Source organism: Apostichopus japonicus, chromosome 8 (assembly GCF_037975245.1).
Source record: "Apostichopus japonicus isolate 1M-3 chromosome 8, ASM3797524v1, whole genome shotgun sequence".
Classification (NCBI taxonomy): Eukaryota; Metazoa; Echinodermata; class Holothuroidea; order Aspidochirotida; family Stichopodidae; genus Apostichopus; species Apostichopus japonicus.
In genome coordinates this window covers 33,170,081-33,190,415 of record NC_092568.1, presented here as the reverse complement: position 1 = coordinate 33,190,415, position 20,335 = coordinate 33,170,081, and the positions used below count along the sequence as shown (strand labels likewise).

Here is a 20,335-nt window from a genome sequence, read left to right as displayed (position 1 = left end):
AGATTCCTTTGCATAACTGAGTAATGACCCTTTAAACATTCGAGGCTCGTCAAGGAAAGTGGCTAGACTATTTGGTCCCAATAGGTAAAACAAGGTTTTATGGCCTCAAATAGCTTTTCAATGCAATGCATGCAGGTTTGTCGATGACAAACTTGTTGAGTTCTCCCATGGGTACTCTGTCCTTTACACGCCAGGAGCGATCTTATCAATTTAGCCTGAAATTGAGCTGAATGTATCATCCCGAAACCTGAGTAGGTGAAAAGGTATAGATCTTTGAATTTCACTCACTTTTCACTTTTATTATTATTTGGGGGGGGGGTGGGGAGATGTCAACCTGATTCCTTCTAAACGTGTAGGGTATTATAATCTTTCAGTTCCAACGTAAACTGTAACTTGGCCGAATAGGCCGGGATGCAAGGCCCCAAAAGTCGACTTCTTGTGACCACCATCAGACAACCACCTTATATGCTCAGATATTATGTAGAAATATTATAGAAGTCTTGTCTCAAACTCGTCAAGCGTAAAAGTTGCGCATTTTATAGTAATTTGAAAAAAAACCGAGAAAAATATTAATTTTTTCACCATGATTGTAAGCCAACCAGCTTGCGCGTTTCACCCACATTTGGAAGGGGGAATCCTCCCTTGACCAATCGCATCGCTCATTGCATTTCACCTTCACTGTACAAGATGGACGCGTACACGAAACATACACATAGAAACCAGCAAGCAGTCATCTCCCAAACTGGCCCCACATAATGCAACGATGTTGATGACTTGAACAAGTCCACATATGACATCATCAAGCCGCATGTGTTTTCGCTTTCAGTTTGAATTATTTTTTCCTCTATTTGTTAAAAAACATATATATAATGGATATGTTTTGTAAATGTTGAGTCTTAACATGACGAATGATGACGGCATATGGTTTGAATTTCATAAGTGATAGCATTCTACCTTGAAAATATGGAGAAACAGAAAGTAAAAACTTGCAGATCCTGGCTTTATGATATCACACATTTGCAAAATGACAGCCCCCAGACAACTTAAGATATAGCAATGGATCTCTCCCACGCGGAGCTATAGTTTCCTCATCTATTCGGGGGAAATTGTTCACCACAAAGGTCTTTATCATATAGGCTAAAATTATTTATAGCTGGATTTGTAGATCATTTATAAGATCAATTACACTCAGCACGATGCCCTAAAAAAGTAACATTTTTGTACAAGGCAGATAATACCACCAATCCCTGACCGGACATCGGACCAGGGAGTTGTTATGGAACATATAATACGGACGGTGGACATTTCGCAAAACAAACACTTTCGGTCACGTGATCATTTCATTGATAATTTCGATTTGACCTCTCCGATTCTCAATGGTTTCAAATTCAGGCACGTGACGAAATTGATTATCCGACACATATGCACAGCATCCCGTCAATCCCGTGTGCCCATTGTCTTCAACGACTCTCACTGGGATGTCGAACTTTACTACTGTTGAGTGTTAATGCAGACAATATCTATATCGGACTGAAATCAGCAATACGAGATACGGTTGATGTTTTATTTTAGATAGTTATTCTTTCGACTGTCATACAGAGGAAGCAATTTGATTTAGGTAGGAGTAAGTGTTAGTTAATTGTAAGTTTGTCAATAGTATCATGGTCAAGGCAAATATAATAATTGGTACTGTGGTAGTGAGACTAACCTAAGTAGCCTATAGACTAACGTTAGTGAAACTGATAGTGATAGTATAGGTCTCAGTACGAGTTACAACTTCTCAACCTCTCATTACCACAGGCATCACGTACCGAAGTACGTTGGCCTATGTTTCTCAAGAACTATAAATAGTCTCTAAAGTTTAGTGACGCCTGTCACCACAATGTCACCTTAAGATGCGATGTTTCATTAAAATAGATAATTTGCAGACCTTTTTTTGCAGGTTTTCAAAATGCTTTGAAGAATGAGCCTAATAAATAAAGATTAAAGACTACTTTTAAATGTATAAACTACTAATGCCTGGTGTGATGGATTATTTATAATCATACTAAATTACTACTACCATGGCCATGTATAGGACTAGGCTACCAGTCTAGAACTAATGATTTAGTTTCAACATGCTAGGCACTAGGTTTGTATTATCACAAGGACTGTACAAACAAAATGCAGGCCACAAGTAATCCACTTGCTTTTCTCTTGAGGAATGTAATCACTAATTACTATTTTCATCAAATTCAATATTGCTTCAGTATATAAATCTGTAAGTAGATAAGCTTTATCAGTTCATATACTGGATGAAAATACCAATGCTTGTGTAAACTGGTGCAAAACTTATTGAATGTCATGCCTAAAAATAACCTTATCAGCTCCAAGTTATTTACAACAAGTTAAATAATATCTCCAAAAGAAGCTTCCTGGAGTTTTTGATTCTTTAAATAAGTCCCCACATTGAGAATGTTCTTAAATTACACATCTCATTGTGGAGAAATGCTTTGAGGGTTGCCTTAAAACAATTTCATGATTTACAGTAGTAACCATTATCAAGTTAGTAAAACCATAATTTCCTTTGAGTAAATAACAAACCAGTTCTGTCATGATACAGACAAGAAAATAGAAAAAGGTAAACAATTTACAGAATAATGGACATGGAATAATTCATCCAGTATCACATTGCAAAATGCTATGTTAAAAGGGTCCTTAATTGCTATATAAGTCCATAAATATCTGTAGCAGGTTTTTTGCACATGAACCATAGTATTAATTATACAAGTCAATATTCAAAGTCTTCACAACTGCTACACAAACTTTGAATACTAATTTTCCCTGATAGACAATTATTACATTTATGCAGTGACATGATATAATGAATATTCACAGGATATAATATTGCTTTTGCACCTGGTTTCTTGGATGATAAATGAGATTATTAAAACAAACATGTCTTTTGTTAGATTAAACTAATGTTGCCACAGAAGGCAATAAATATTCCTCACTAAAAGTCACAGCAGGATGTTAATCAGACAACAGAGAGCAGTGTCATGTAATGTACATGTAGTAACATAAAGTGCTATTGTGTATGTAGGCAAAAATATTACTACATGGCTTGAGTGAAAATATCACTGGTACATATCGAACAAGGAAATATGAATCATAATTGTCTATTAATAAATCATCCACATGTCATCACTATCACTATGTCATTTTGAAATATGAATCATATTACTTGTTACATATGATCTCAAACAGGAGGTTTTGTTGGAATCATTGTCTACTCTTACTGCACACATGTTGTGAACCAAATTTGTCTTTTTGTAACATTATGTCTGATGGGTAGTTATTAAAGTACTGTATGTCAAAGAACAGGGGTAATAGTTTGACTTCATCATTTGTAAATGTCAATGCTCTCTATACTGTAAAGATAAAAACACCAACTAAGACTACAACAGTGTATAGTTTTCCAATCTAGATTACTTGATTGGAGAGCAGTCAGTGGTGTACTGTACCTGTATGTCCATTTTACAATTCTCCAAATTGTCCATCAATGTGGAGAAACACTTTACTGTACATTCTACACTTCAAGCTTCATTTGTCCCTACAGTAGATTGTCCCACTGGCAGGTGTTGCTTCATGTACAAACAACATAACCCAGGGGTGTTTGTTGCATATCAGCTATCACACAGTGTTTATCGTTACTACTCTGTTTAATAATTTATCGTTAAGTAAATATAGACAACAATATGTGAGAGCCAGCTGCTTTAATTTACTTGAGTGAATGATCCTGAAGTGAATATTTAAGCGATGCAAAAGTAGGCAGAATATTGACATGAACTGTGAGTGTTTTATCCCACTTGATAATCTATAACAAAGACCAGCTCAAATTAGCTGAAAGAAAAAGGAAACACAGGCAGGTTTTGAACTATTTGGCTTTGTTATTATGATGATGATATGATGTGACTCACAAATGTGCATAACACATTTTGGACACAAAATTTAAAAAAAAAATGTCTTTCACAAATTGTGTGCAGTTATGAATGCCATCATTATTTATAATAATTGGCAAATATGATGATATAAGATCACTGAGCAGTTCAAGTGAAACTATGTACAGTACAGGTTGTCTTTACAACTCTGTGATCAATCTAGTTTTTACTTTCTTTATAGTAAAATTTATGTGGTATTTTCATTGTCAGTTGAATTATTAATTACTTATAATAAGTGATTAATAAGTGTTATTACTGCTCAGTTTTTTTCCAAGTTAATAATCTGTCTTGTGGTCGGGAGACATACTGTATCCTTTCCGTTGAGGAGACGAACGTAAGTTTCGCTTTGACAGTGAATGAACTATGAGATACTGTAGAAGGTATTACTCACACATACCTACACACTCTACACACAGAGAAATAATACACTTTCCATCTTAAAAGGGAATGTGTTTTTTGATGTTCAGACTTATCATTGCATGAACTTAAACTTTCTTTGACAGTAAACTCACCAGGTGGTTGTCACATCAAGGAAACTCTTTGTAACTTAGGTCAAGCGATTCCAGTAATTAGCAAAATATGCATGATTATGCTTGATATCTGACTTTTCATCACCCAGATCATTTATTGAATTTTGTACTGATGACATGCAAATTGACAACTTTGCAAATATTTGACCATTTGTTTCCCACCTCCCCCTTGAAGTACCGCTGGAGTGCTGGACTAAATCCAGCCAGTGGTGAACTATCTTTGCTAATTTATTGTTATTGTCAGTATTCAGTGCGTATCAAAAGTTTGCAATGTAAAGTAAGTGCAAAAACTGCTTAAAACTGACTTGGTAAACTGATTGAACTTCTGGGGTGTTTGTTTGGTCTCAAGTGAGGTGTTATCTTGGATCTGAGGTGATAACCTGAAGTCTTTATTGCTGCAAGCCAGGTGTTGGTCTGTTTACTTATTATAGTGCAGCTGTTTATTTCCAGCACCTTTTTTAACCGAATAATTCAAATGTATCATAAACATGGTTTAATTGTAAGAGTACAAAACTGACGAAATTATGCAAAATGTACATGCAAACCCACAGCTATGCCTCAAGTGTTTGACATCACAAACTTCAGTAAATAAAATTGATCAGGAGCAATTAATGTTGTCAGCTGCTTTTAAGTTTAAGAATGTTTCTTACACATTCATGTTGTACTCTTTCTTATTCTTGTATTGAGTTTGAGTTGCATGGAGAGAGAATGCAATCCAACACACAACACTCCAACACACAACACTCCAATTACAGCACTCCAACACTCCAACACGCAATACTCCAACACACAACACACAACACAAAACAAACCAATGCAACACTCCAACACACAACACTCCAATACAAAACACTCCAACTCACAACACTCCAATTACAGCACTCCAACACTCCAACACGCAATACTCCAACACACAACACAAAACAAACCAATGCAACACTCCAACACACAACACTCCAATACAAAACACTCCAACACACAACACTCCAATTACAGCACTCCAACACGCAATACTCCAACACACAACACAAAACAAACCAATGCAACACTCCAACACACAACACTCCAACACACAACACAAAACAAACCAATGCAACACTCCAACACACAACACTCCAATACAAAACACTCCAACACACAACACTCCAATTACAGCACTCCAACACGCAATACTCCAACACACAACACAAAACAAACCAATGCAACACTCCAACACACAACACTCCAATACAAAACACTGCAACACACAACACTCCAATTACAGCACTCCAACACTCCAACACGCAATACTCCAACACACAACACAAAACAAACCAATGCAACACTCCAACACACAACACTCCAATACAAAACACTCCAACACACAACACTCCAATTACAGCACTCCAACACTCCAACACGCAATACTCCAACACACAACACAAAACAAACCAATGCAACACTCCAACACACAACACTCCAATACAAAACACTCCAACACACAACACTCCAATTACAGCACTCCAAAACGCAATACTCCAACACACAACACAAAACAAACCAATGCAACACTCCAACACACAACACTCCAATACAAAACACTCCAACACACAACACTCCAATTACAGCACTCCAACACTCCAACACGCAATACTCCAACACACAACACAAAACAAACCAATGCAACACTCCAACACACAACACTCCAATACAAAACACTCCAACACACAACACTCCAATTACAGCACTCCAACACGCAATACTCCAACACACAACACAAAACAAACCAATGCAACACTCCAACACACAACACTCCAATACAAAACACTCCAACACACAACACTCCAATTACAGCACTCCAACACTCCAACACGCAATACTCCAACACACAACAGAAAACAAACCAATGCAACACTCCAACACACAACACTCCAATACAAAACACTCCAACTCACAACACTTGCAACATTCCAACACACAGCATTCCAACACAAAACACTCCAACTCACAACACTCCAACACACAGCACTCCAACACAAAACACTCCAATACAAAACACTCCACCTCACAACACTTGCAACACTCCAACACACAGCATTCCAACACAAAACACTCCAACTCACAACACTTGCAACATTCCAACACACAGCATTCCAACACACAGCACTCCAACATAAAACACTCCAACCCACAACACTTGCAACACTCCAACACACCAACACAAAACACTCCAACACTCATAAAGCTATTGTTCAATGTGAGCCAGAGCTATCATCATTCAGTGAGAGACTGATACAGACATCGAGGGTTGTTTACAATTTTGCAACATAGCTTTAAGCACATTCATTGTTGTGTAGTTTAATGTGGTACGTACACAATTAACTCACAGTACACTAGTATTTGTTCCACAGTATTATCTCCTTGAATAGAAAGACCTTGAGTTGAATAATAATGGTATTCTAACTATTGACTAGCCTATGCATATTGTGAATCTGTGGGATCTGTATTCTTCTTTGATAGACCTGTATTAATCGACCAGCATCCAGGCGTATCCTTAGGCAGGAAGTCACAGAAGCAGAACCGTATCATCAGTTTGCGAGACAAGATGGCTGTGGCTAATCCCATCGACTTAGACGTAGATTTGAATCAACAGTCTGTGGTCCTAGAGGTACAGTAAGCTGATATTTTTATCATTAAGAAATTTGAAGAGCTCTTTTAATTTTGGTATCACATTGTAAGACTGTCTAGAAAGTTGTAGTCAGAGCTACAGTAGGTGAGTGATGAAATTCACTGATGTTATTTATCAACCTGCAGGCACTTTATGGTGTAGTCAAGAATCTAATGTTGTTATGTTGATAAATCCCTTTACATTTTGGTTTTTCACTTGAGAGTTCAGGTAGTATTTAAAGTAATGAAAAAAACAGCTGTTCTGCGGAATAGAACTTGACATTCAAGTTTTAAAGTTCTCTCTTGTACAGTAGGTTGTTTTAGCTTTTTGTAGAAACATTCAATAGAAACATTGAAATATTAGTTTGGTACCATGATGGAAGAGCGCAATATTATTTGTTTTTTTTTTAAATATGTTAGAAGTATTGGAATACCATGCTTGTTCTGCAGCACTTTTACAGCCCCTAAGTGAAAATGCCACGCAGACTTGAGAGTGACTAGACGTGTGTGTGTTGAACGTTATAAATACAAGCAAAGGCACATTGCATGTACAGTACAGTAGGTCTCAATTCAGAGAAACCCATCAATCCAGAGATAAAACTTAATGTTGGTCTGTGCATGGTTGTAGCTCCATGGTCTGAGCAGGGGCCTGTCACAGCGCCCTGGTCTGAGTAACAGCTCACTGTTTAGCCTGACGTAACACCGAAAAAGTGTCTAACCATGTATCCATTAACATAGAATGTGGAATTGTGGGTATTTTGTACCATAAACACATTTTGGGACCGAGCTTGCAACATGTTTGTACAGTTATCAAAACCCTCCACAATTGTTTTCATAGATTTATATATATTGTTAATACCCACCTAGACATAACTTGTTAATTAGTGGAGAATTTGAAGTGTACTTCCAGTCACAGCTCAAATTCCTCAAGAGGTTGTCTAACAGTCTGTTGTTTCCATACAGTATATACATTTGCTGGTAGAGCTCACAGCAGTAGATGGTTAGTTGATCATTTAAAGCAATGATAGGTCAAATTGGCACTAGTGATGTGGTCAGTGTAATACAAGCTTTTACTGGTAGAAGAAATAAAAATACAGTAGGTAATACTAGGCATTCAATAGAAACATTGAAATATTTGTTTGGTAGCATGATGAAAGAGCGCAATATTATTTGTTTCTCTTAAATACGTCAGAAGTATTGAAATACCATACTGTACATGTTCTGCAGCACTTTCACAGCCCCTTAGAAGTTAAATCAGAAGTTCAGTTTAGTTTTTATTTAAATAAATATCATGATTTGATGAAGGCTTAATTAACAAATTTACCTCCAGATACAGACTTAGTTAAATTGTCATGCAGAGCTGGCAGGCTGATTTGCACTTTCATTAGGGAATTGATACAACTTCCCATCTACAGTACAGTACAGTAGCTCAGTTATTTTTCACAGCACAGGTAGCATTGATTGTGCCACAGTTTATATAAATACTGTTGGTCTGTGGTAATGGTGTGTACAGTACTACGTGTATTTCTTGTCCAAAATTGTATATATCCCAGCTTCATGACAACTTCGGCATGGAATGCGTGGTAAGGCAGGATTGAGGCTAGAGTGCAGCTGCTATGGTGTTGTGTAGACCTTGGCTATATTGAAATATTGATTTAGAAAATATTAATTTCAATAAAAACACTTTTTCAGACAATCATGTAAACACATGATGATAATAACAATGCTGCATCTGGTATAGTTACAGGTCTCAACAATTTCTTTAGGGTTCTCTGAATTTAGAAAGTATTTTAGCACACATGAATGACAAAACCAAAAACTCAGGAATTCATAAATTTGGTTGATCACTTAGATGATAATCCTTTTTTTTGGGGGGGGGGGGGTGGGGGGATAGATAAACCTGGATAATCCACTGAAGAGGTTATCTCTATTATCCTGGTTCATCACTGTTTAAACCTGGTATTCCATAATCCCAATAGTTTATATATCTAGTGTTATTGAGTATATTGGCAAGCCATACACCTACGAAGTAGTTTTTATACATTGATTTTCAGCTATTAGCAGTACAAATATTATCCCCAATCTCAAACTATATTGAAATATATTTCATAGTAGTACTACTCATGGTCCTCAAGTACATAATACACCTACTGTACCTGTACCTTTAAAGGTATGCTGTATCGGCCCCAAATATGCTAGATATTCAAATATGGTAACCTTTGGTCAAAATTCTTCAACTGTTTTTATTACAACCTCGGAGGATACTTTCCTCACTGGGACGTTCGGTCATCTTGTCTGTTCCTTAGAAATGTCTGAGAACAATTTGGAGAGTAACACCATCCAGGAAAGTACTTTTTGCAAAGTTCTAGCAATTATAGCATGCTATAATTTGGGGTCTATACTGACTACCTTTAAGGAACCAGTTAGAACTGAAGATCTTTAGCTGGGAATGTTATAGGTTTAGAATGACGATTATGGGGAAAAAACACAGGTAGGGAATCTGAGGTAATCGAGCGTTTAATGCTTTCAGGGCATACTTCTTTAATTTATTTTTTGTATTTTCAGTTGATAAGAGAAATATATTTTGTTGTTCCACTGTTGAACAGTATACACTCTCTTGGTACAGTGCCTTCACCACAGCCTGCCAAAGTACACCAAAGTACTACAGCAGTTGGAAAGCAATACTTAAAACCTTTACTGACTTCAAAGTGAATGATAATTTTGGTTTTGTCTCACAAACAAGGATGAATCATTCCCTAAATGCCATACTGTGTAATCATTTTGAAAATGGTGATTCATGACAAAGGTGTCAGAATTTTTTGCATTCTTGCAAAAAAGTCCTTGTTTCAGTTTCGGTTCCTTCTAGTATAAATTTCAATCAAATTTGTTAATTGGCAAATGAACATTAAAAATAAGTTGGTCATGAATATTAATAAAGAATGACCACCATTATGATAACATTAATGTAAATATCATTCATTTCATCAGAAAACATCAAACAAGCAAAATTTGTTGAGCTTGTGGAAAGTTTACTTACAGTATATACAACACTTTTGTAGGTAGATTATTACAAGGTTTCTACTGTTTGTCTCCAAAATGAAAATGAAAATAAAAAGAAGACAAAAATAATACAGTCCTTATATATGGATATGAGATTGTGATATTTCAATAGTTCAATATTCACATGACACTTTGCTTTGTTTCTGTTTTAAGTTTTGGTGTAAACATTAAACGTTGCCACTTAGTGGCTTTGTTTTGACAGTAGTGACATAAAATTAATTATTGAACAATTACAAAACTGGAAGTAAAAAAAACAGAAAAAAGAAAAGAAAATTCAGTCTTTTGAAACCTGATAATAATATGTTGAGATACAAGGTACAGTAAGACTGGAGTACTTGTTAACAGATACAGTATGTGCATGTAGTCAACAGTACACGTCAGGTTTGATTACACTGTACCGTAATAGTCCTGTATGATGTAAACTAACCCAAATCTATTTAATGATGCCTCTGGAAGCTCATAACTTCCTTCCAGTGTCCCTTTTATCTCTGTTAAGTACATAGACAAAAGAGTAGTTTAATCTTCATGGTAGCAGCTGTTGGCATTGCAAGAAAGTCAATACAACACCATGGGATGTACATCAGAACAGACTCTACAAGCTATTTCATCCCCCTTGCTCTCTTCTCCTCCCCCCCCCCCTACACCCCACACTCATCTACCTAAGTCTTTGAAAGGATAGAGTAGGTGCAAAAAGGGAATTAAAGTAAAGTGAGCACTTGATGACATTAAACTCCGCCTAGAGTTTCAGAATTCTGCAGAGAGAGAGAGAGAGAGAGAGAGGCTAGGACATATAGTTTGGCAATACACAGTACAGTATCTACAGTAAAGAGCATTTATAGTAAGGTTATAATGGCCTTATAGCCTGTACTGAAGACTGTACTGAATCGGTATATATTTGTTTTGCAGGTATTTATATTTGTTTGAGAGCCACTGTATCGGAACTGCCCTGAGAATTAGACATCTGTTTTGGCGTTCACAAATTTCACGGGGAATATATACTGTACTGTAAATTAATAAGCATCACAATATTGTGTAGCAATGTTGAAGTCTCTGAATAGTGTCTCTTACAGTATAAAGTACTATGATTTTCTGTGTACAAACTGCTATATACAGTAGAGTTTGTATAGCAAATTGACCACTTTTACATATTTCATTTTGCGATTTGGTATCGGATAAATTATTCCCCTGTGCACCTGTGTCATCGAACCATAAATATATGTATACATTGCAAAATATGTTCTTGTACAGTAGTAATCTACGAATAAATAAAATAATTAATTTCTTTTAAATACTTGTTTTGTTTGCTTTGATCGCTAGCCATTAAACATTCATAATACCTATCTATATATAAATATAGATTGCATGCATTTAACATTGGACCATACACATTAATGAAGAGTTACAGACTGTAAGTCATTAATAGTGACTTGTGCTAATGTAGGACTGGAGTCCATTGGGTGGTGTACTGTACGTAGTACTAGAATACCGTCTTTGCTATTTTCTTTTCCTTTCCTTTTTTTCATTTTAGGGAGAAGAACAAATCAGAGTATCTACGTTTGTTGATCATAAGAATGGCAAATATTTTGCAGGGGACTATTTTGAAGGGGTTTCAACCATGTATGAGGCGATGTTGAGTGGAGAGAAACAGTCTGGTAAATATTCTAAAGGCCCAAGTTGAATTAAAATGCATGAAATTTTAGAGAATGTAGGGATGTGTTGCTGATCACAGAACAATACATGGATCTTTCCTCTTTTTCTCTCCTCGGATTAAATCATATCCAACATCTCTCCTCACTCTACCACCTCGCACTTATACTGTAGACTATGTTTACTGTTTTGGTTCTTTGGTATTTACATACATATCCAAATTCAGATGGTTTAAGATGTATGTTACAGACTCTAGAGAATAGATACTCCACGGGTATATTTCATTTTAAAGAGTCAATCTTTAGAAACCAAAACTCAGAGTTATTAGATCAAGTCATCGATCATTATTAAGTGTTAAATATATAAAGGGAAATATCTATTTTGCATGTAGAGGGTTTTGGTTTCGATGACAAGAGAAACCTATGCAGTCATGATGGCGCTGTGTGTGTATACATGTACTGTATGTGTTGTTACTCACGATATCTCAAGATAAGAATCATGGATACTTTCATACTTGGCATGTAGATGTCCCATATCAAGTAGAAGAACCCTTTTGCTTTTGGTGGAGGTAAACGGTTATCTGAGGTCACCAGCAGTCAAACTCTGAAAACCTTTGAACATGAAATCTCATGATAGAAATCATGGATACTTCTCATACATGGTATATGGGTTTGCCATACTGAGTGCAAGAATCCTGTTGTTGTTGTTGTAGGTCAAAGTTCATTTCAGGCCACCAGATGTCCAACTCTGAAAACCTTTAAACATGATATCTCAAGGTAGGAATCCTGGATACTTCTCATACTTGGTGTGTGGATGTATCGCATTGAGTACAATACCCCTATTGTTTTTGGTAGAGGTGCGTGTATTGCCAGGTACAGTAGACTTACCTGTGTTTATCATGCCATAGTGTAAATTGTACATCAAAATAGTGGTTCAGGACTTTTATATTATAAGAGCTATTTCTGGTGAGATTTCTAGTGAAATGTCATGGAAACCTCAATGCAGTTTGCATTCTGGTTCTTTATGTTAAAGAGTAATAACAACAAAATACATAAAGAGTACACTTTCCCCCAATTAATAGTTTCAGTGCATTGTTTTCATTTATTATATCTTTAAGTTTGGAGGGGGAGGGGCTTTTTTTCAACATTTTCTGACTTTCGTCTGGCTATTTTCACTGTCATACAGTATACAGAACAGAGCTTGTTTGGCCTCAGCAATGATTTGTGTATTCTGCACAGATACACAGTACTTAGCACTCTCATGTATTTAATTTTTTTTTGGTTTTTTTTACTTCAATTATATATTTGCTTTGGTATATAGTGAACAAATTATTAGTTTTGTAGATTAATATAAAATGGAGAAAACACAGAAACTTGTTCTTGAACAGTACGTACCTCAATCGCTGATTAAACAGGTTTTTCTTTCAACATTTCCAGCAGTTACTACATTTTCTCTAACCTTAATATTAAGCTTGAGAAAAAAGCTGATGTAATGTAGGCTGTGGCCTTACCTTACCCCTACTCACTCTTTTGCCCCCATCCGAAAACCAGACCAATTCCAGTGTGTGCATGTCGTCTGATATGTTGTTCTTAATCACTGCTCAGAAAGAAATCAGTAACTAGTAAATAATCTTGACAGTTTAAAAACAACAAAGATCGCCCCTGATTTCTTATATGCAAAGTAGTTTTAATAGTTTCAATCCACAAATTATGACAATATTGAACTTTATAAGCAGATCTACAGTATACAGTAGTGGGAATGGCTATAGAGGAGGTGCACACTACTTCTACACAATAGTCAACTTTTGGAATTTTGAAACAACCAATAAATCTGGAAACAAATATGACTTTTGATGCTTAGAATGCAATATTTTAGAAGGTCACCTACTGTAGCAGCCATGGGTGAGTGACAGGTGGGAAATTACTTTGTCCTTGAGGGTAATGGAAGGCACCATGAGACGACCTTGATACTGAACTCAGATGATAATTAAAGTTACCTGTTGTTCAGGTATTGTTTCCTGGGCTGATATTAGCTTTTGTCTGTTTATTTCCATCTGATTGTTTAGTATGCTGGCACTACAAGTTATAGGCAAATCTGTATGTGAAAAGAGTACTGTCCAAAGTATGGATCCAATTGATCGAAGCTGAAGCCCATGATTTTTGCTGCACTTCTTAAGTTGGCATTCTTCCAAGTCTATGTGTGCATGTTGTTCAACCACTTTGTGATAATATTAATGATATGAGCTATTCAGATTCAAGTGAACACTAGCACAGGTACCACCACTCTTTTTTATATTTTTTTTATATATTTTTTTAAATTATAAATATACCTGAAAAGTGTTCAGGTCTAGGGGTTGCAATATCTCCAACAATGTAACAGTTTAAGATTATAATGCCAAAAATGTAATTTAAATATTTTGTTCATTGCACCTTGAATACTGGAGAGAACTGGAGAGAAGTAGCTACTGAGTTGTATTGTCTTCATCCTCCCCTTTCCCTTTCCCTCTCCCCTACCCTCCCCCTCCTCATTTCCCTCTTGCCCATACCTACCCCCACACATTATATACACAATTAAAGAAGCTCTTTTTCTTTTTCCTTTGTTTTCTTTTTGCTGCAGAAAATGGTCCCTGTTATGGAGTCATCCCTGAGGGTGAAACAGATTTCAAATGGGTTTCTTACACTGAGGTATTTGTTAATTAGCTAGTGTACCATTGTCAGTTATAGATCCTAGCAGTGTACTGAAATTGTAGTACCCTTCATTTTTAGTTGGTAGTTTTATGCACAGACTGGACTGTGGAAATTAACTGAAGTCTATAAAGATATTTTATTCCCCCTTTTTTTCAAAACAGTCTTTACAAATTTGACCCTGCAAGAGTGTTAATCAACTTTCTTTTGCCAAATAATTGCTTGCCAAATTGTTGATCCTACAGTAGGTAAATAATAACAGGATTTTTTCCTCTGAAAATTTCTCAACGTGTACGTGTCATAGAAGTTTATCGTTTTACCTGGAATGAGGTAGGGTGGTGTTGCTTTATTGATGAGAATTCCTACCACACTGACTTTATTCAGTGAATAGTACTTTGGTTATCCTGCAGATAATACCGGTAATAACCGCAAAGCTATTATTTGTCCAGCTATTAACTAACGTAAGAGTCCTTGACCTTTTCCGCACTACAAGTACAACTGACCAGTAGTTTCGCTTATTAGAAGTTTAATAACGGTGGTTGCTGTCTTCATTTACCATGCTTGGCTGCTATTCCTCAAATTAGACTAATTCTATACTACAGTAGTTACTGGTATAGCAGTCTGCCTATGACTTTATACAATATAGCAGGTTTTATTTAGGCAACAATTTCAAAAGAAAAACTTAATCACTGTTTCCTTTAGTGCAGTACTGTTGTTTGCAAAACAAGAATAAGAGGGTGCTGTTTTTAAATTGTTCAAGTTATCCATATTTTCATATTTTTGTTTATTGTGGCTGACTCCTTTCAGACCCTGATTTTTTTTTTTTTATTACAGTCCTGGTGTCATGTTGGAATAGTATGAGCCCTCAAATTATTAAAGCTTAATGTTCAAAATAGTGGAGAGTAAATAAAGTTTTTTTTCTGGTTTTCCCTAGAAACAACCAGATCTTACTTTTTCATTGCCCGAACAGCAAATTTGATTTTCTGAAAAAATGTAGCAAAAAAATGACCAATATGTGTACATTGTAGGAAATGCGTAAACCAATGCATATAACCATTAAAATTTGACCTGCATATATTAACTAATCCGGTTTTTATGATTATACATAACAGTGGATCAAGATGATATTAGTCATATTTGCTTATTTTGGATAATAATGTAGTCACAATGGTTTACCAGCATACTGTAGATACAAATAGGAATTCATTGCAAGGTCATCCCTGTTACATCCATCTTAAAGGGTGTGAAGACTCGCGCAAAAAGAAACGTCTCATGCCGGTAATCTGACCTACTGTAGTTTCGAATGAGGTGTAACAGAAATGCTCCACCATCGATCCCAGAAAATACACACACACAGCTTGCTACCATCGGTAATTAGACATTAGTGTACAGTCAGTACATACAGCTGCGGTCAATATCCATAGCACAGTGTACAAACAATACAGCGATGGACATCTCAGGTCCAGCTAAAGATAACAAGGTATCACGTTTCATTACTGTACTGTCTGCATTTTGTAGCGACACGAACAAAACGTCATTTGCAAGCAGCAGAAAGTTAACTTTTTCTGATACGTGGTTTAGGGCGAGTCTTCAATACCTTGAAACCGTGCTGCATTCAAACTAACTTAGAATCGAGGGCATGTCACAAATTAACACACAACAATTCAAACATTTACGTTCTCATCTTTTTCAGGCCAAAGAGACGGCATTTAATTTCGGTTCAGGAATCATTGAGAAGGGCTTCAAGCCTGGACAGGAGACCTATATTGGTATCTATTCACAGAACAGACCCGAGGTAAGTCACATGATAGACAATCTGGAGGGAATTAATGGATGTATACATCATGAAAGCAGATCATACTTAGTTTAACCGTCCTTGCATCTAAAATCCAGGGCCAAAGTTGGTATTTTTCCTTTGTTACTTCTTGAGGGTTATTATAAGAAAAAAATTGTAAATTGCAGCTTTTTGGATGTGCAGAAAAACGTTCATAGCATTCTTACATGAAATTGATGCAATAACTAGAGTGCAAATGGTGGTAAGTAAATATACCGTATAAGATTCCTAAAGAAAGTCTATACAAATTCTAAAGATTGTTTATAGAAATTCTAAAGAAAAGATAGCCCACTTTTCTGAAGGTATTTTGTAGAACTAACTCTATAGACATTACCAATGTATGCTCTCCTACGTATGGTTACAGCTACCGATAACATTTCTATGTATTTATGTATAAACCCTGTATATGGCGTACATAGTGTTGGGATCCAAATTCAGTCTGGTCTCTATGAACTTATTCTGATTTTCGTTAAACATACAGCTCAACTAAGGGGAACAGGTGAGTCGGTCAAATTTAAAGGTGCTGCTTTTAACTTTGTCACACATGGCCGAGAATGTGTCACACACGGGTAAAGAGGAATGCGCACATAATGAGAACATGGGGCTTTATATATCTTGAAAAGTTCTATATTTTGAAACGTTTTGGTATCAAATATGTGATTTTTTTTTATCACACGTATCATTCTGGTAATATAAGACAAAAAATGTTTGTATCATTTGAAAAAAAATAGAGTTAGCTAACATTTAGTTCTTAGTTCTTTAGATGACATGAAAATTCAAATGATATCTGTGCGTATAAATTTCTCGTTCTGTCTTTACATAGTGGTGCTATGTAGATTTGGCCTGTTCAACTTTCTCCATGGTCAGTGTCTCACTCTACGACTCCCTTGGGGTTGGTTCATCCAAATTCATCATTAACACTGGTAAGGTGTGCTCTGTCTACTGGCTCTTTACCTTCAGTAGAGAGACAGAGAGATATTTAACTCCTCAAAGCAATTTGGATGCATTTGCAGCATTATCTTCTGTTGCCATCAAAATTCCCCATCAGGAGGAAAAATCTGTATTGTTTTCCTTTGTTTGCATTGAAAGATTTGTAAAATCATTTTAGTTAGCTTCTTACTTTGAAATCAGATATGAACAATGTAGCTCGAACCCAAACCGTTCTCCCATTGGCTCTCTTTTAAACCTGAATCTATTTTGCATATTAGTTTCAGGGCTGAGTTTTCCTAGTTTGTCATAACCAATGATGGTATTCGCCATCTAAGTGCTCATTTTTAGATGAGAAGGAAACATGCCATTGCTTGGAGTGGATTGTAAGTTGTTGGAGCTAAAACAGAGACACCCCCCCCTAGCCATGATGGTTCCAAAATTCATTCTGTACCGCAGTGACATAACTGTGGGGAGTGCGATTGCCCTCACATAGCTATAAATACACAAAATGCTAAGAAATTCAGCCAGCATGTTCCAAGTCTTTGAAGCATTACAGTTAATGTTAGTATATGAATTAAGCAGTACTGTATGTTCCATTTAATTTGTTTCCCAGCAGGAGACAAAAAATGTCATTCTCTGGTTTCATGAAAGACTTAAAAATCGTTCTCAGCAGATTGGTCCAATGTAATAAATACACATGCATCAAACAGTCAGTTCAAACTCAAGTGTTTAGTGGTTTTAATCATGTTGCCAGTATTTTCAAGCTACATGTACACTTTAGCATTGTTCACAAAAAAAAAAAAAAAAAAAAAAAAAAAAAAAAAAAACAGTTTTGTGAATATCTCTTCCATTTTTTATTTCACATCTCTTTCCACTCTATAGCTGAGTTAGGTGTAGTCGTATGCGATACCCTGCAAAAAGTCACAAGTATACTGAGTTTGAAAGAGGAGACTCCATCCTTGAAGCTCTTGGTGGTGATGCAACCGCCCTCCGACGGGCAGATCAGTGAAGCAGCGGAGAAGGGCGTAGAGTTGGTCACATTTCAAGAAATTGTTAAACTTGGAAAAGAAAACCAAAAGGAGCTGCAGGTAAGGAAATATATTTTGCAGCATGTGAAACGTAGAAAAGAATCTTTTAATTAGGATTGAAGTATGAAGAATGGAAGCCATGTGAATGGTATATTATAGAGCGCTAAGAAAGAATTAAATGATAGACATTTAATTATTATTATTATTTAGGTTTACAGTCTTGTTCAGGGCCAAGGCCCTCTCACACGACTTTACAACCCTGGTCATTGGTAACTTGTCACACCTACACACCAAAGTGTGCACAATTCAATCAATCGCTCCTGGGGCACCACAGTGCACGACAACTACGTGTCCCCCGGGGAACTTCCCATAGGGTGCAGCCACAAACCGGCGCACACAACTATATTTACAAGTTACCTCGCAAGTCCCCATTTATACACCTGGGTGAAGAGAGGCAATGGAGATAAAGTGCCTAGCCCAAGGACACAACGCAATGATCTGGCCAGGGCTCGAACCTGTAATCCTTAGATCACAAGTCCACTGCCTTAACCACTTGACCACAACGCCCTCACGACATGTACTGTAATGTGACAGCTGGGTTGTGTTTGCAACATTGTCTCCCATATCATGCAAATTACATATCAAACACAATCAGTGTTTGTTGTTCCACTAATGTTATGACAGATGTTTTTTCAATACTACAGTAGAACTACCAAGACTTACACCCACAAACCCTATTTGCGAGCAGGATATGTACACATAAACTAAGTGTAGGATATGTACACATAAACTAATTTGAGGATATGTGCACATAAACTAAGTTAGGATATGTACACATAAACTAAGTTAAGGATATGTACACATAAACTAAGTTAAGGATATGTGCAGTACATATAAACTAAGTTGAGGATATGTACAGTACATATAAACTAAGTTGAGGATATGTACACATAAACTAAGTTGAGGATATGTACACATAAACTAAGTTAAGGATATGTACACATAAACTAAGTTAAGGATATGTACACATAAACTAAGTTAAGGATATGTGCAGTACATATAAACTAAGTTGCGGATATGTACAGTACATATAAACTAAGTTGAGGATATGTACACATAAACTAAGTTGAGGATATGTACACATAAACTAAGTTAAGGATATGTACACATAAACTAAGTTAAGGATATGTACAGTACATATAAACTAAGTTAAGGATATGTACAGTACATATAAACTAAGTTGAGGATATGTACACATAAACTAGGTTGAGGATATGTACACATAAACTAAGTTAAGGATATGTACACATAAACTAAGTTAAGGATATGTACACATAAACTAGGTTGAGGATATGTACACATAAACTAAGTTAAGGATATGTACACATAAACTAAGTTAAGGATATGTACAGTACATATAAACTAAGTTAAGGATATGTACAGTACATATAAACTAAGTTGAGGATATGTACACATAAACTAGGTTGAGGATATGTACACATAAACTAAGTTAAGGATATGTACACATAAACTAAGTTAAGGATATGTACAGTACATATAAACTAAGTTAAGGATATGTACAGTACATATAAACTAAGTTAAGGATATGTACACATAAACTAAGTTGAGGATATGTACACATAAACTAAGTTAAGGATATGTACACATAAACTAAGTTAAGGATATGTACACATAAACTAAGTTGAGGATATGTACACATAAACTAAGTTGCGGATATGTACACAGAAAACTAAGTTAAGGGATACACCAGATCCATCTATTTGAATCCAGTCTAAAAACTTCTCTTTCTGTATCACAACTTGTGAAAATATGCTCAGAATAATGTATTAGAAGGGAAATTTAGATTTACATTCATTGCTTACGTCCTTTGGTAAAAAGTTCATACTTGTTGGGAAAAGATACTCAATGGATAAGTTTTTTAGTTTCCGGCCAGGCCAGATATCAGGTGCATCCCTACCTGTAAATCTATATTATT

At 36.0% G+C, this 20,335-nt stretch overlaps 1 protein-coding gene across 2 annotated transcripts in view; it reads left to right on the top strand.

Annotated features, from left to right (window-relative positions):
• Positions 1 to 1,430: 1,430 nt before the first annotated feature.
• Positions 1,431 to 20,335, top strand: part of LOC139971654 (long-chain-fatty-acid--CoA ligase 5-like) — a 44,760-nt gene continuing 25,855 nt past the window's right edge. Inside the window, exons 1-7 of one of the 2 annotated variants that reach the window (XM_071978318.1) lie at positions 1,431 to 1,624; positions 7,010 to 7,157; positions 11,745 to 11,868; positions 14,480 to 14,547; positions 16,241 to 16,342; positions 17,205 to 17,304; positions 18,194 to 18,399. In XM_071978318.1, the coding sequence (XP_071834419.1) occupies positions 7,095 to 7,157; positions 11,745 to 11,868; positions 14,480 to 14,547; positions 16,241 to 16,342; positions 17,205 to 17,304; positions 18,194 to 18,399 (663 nt within the window). In that variant the 5' untranslated portion in view covers positions 1,431 to 1,624; positions 7,010 to 7,094. The remainder of the gene's footprint in view (positions 1,625 to 7,009; positions 7,158 to 11,744; positions 11,869 to 14,479; positions 14,548 to 16,240; positions 16,343 to 17,204; positions 17,305 to 18,193; positions 18,400 to 20,335) is intronic. The other variant, XM_071978317.1, reaches the window with a different exon arrangement.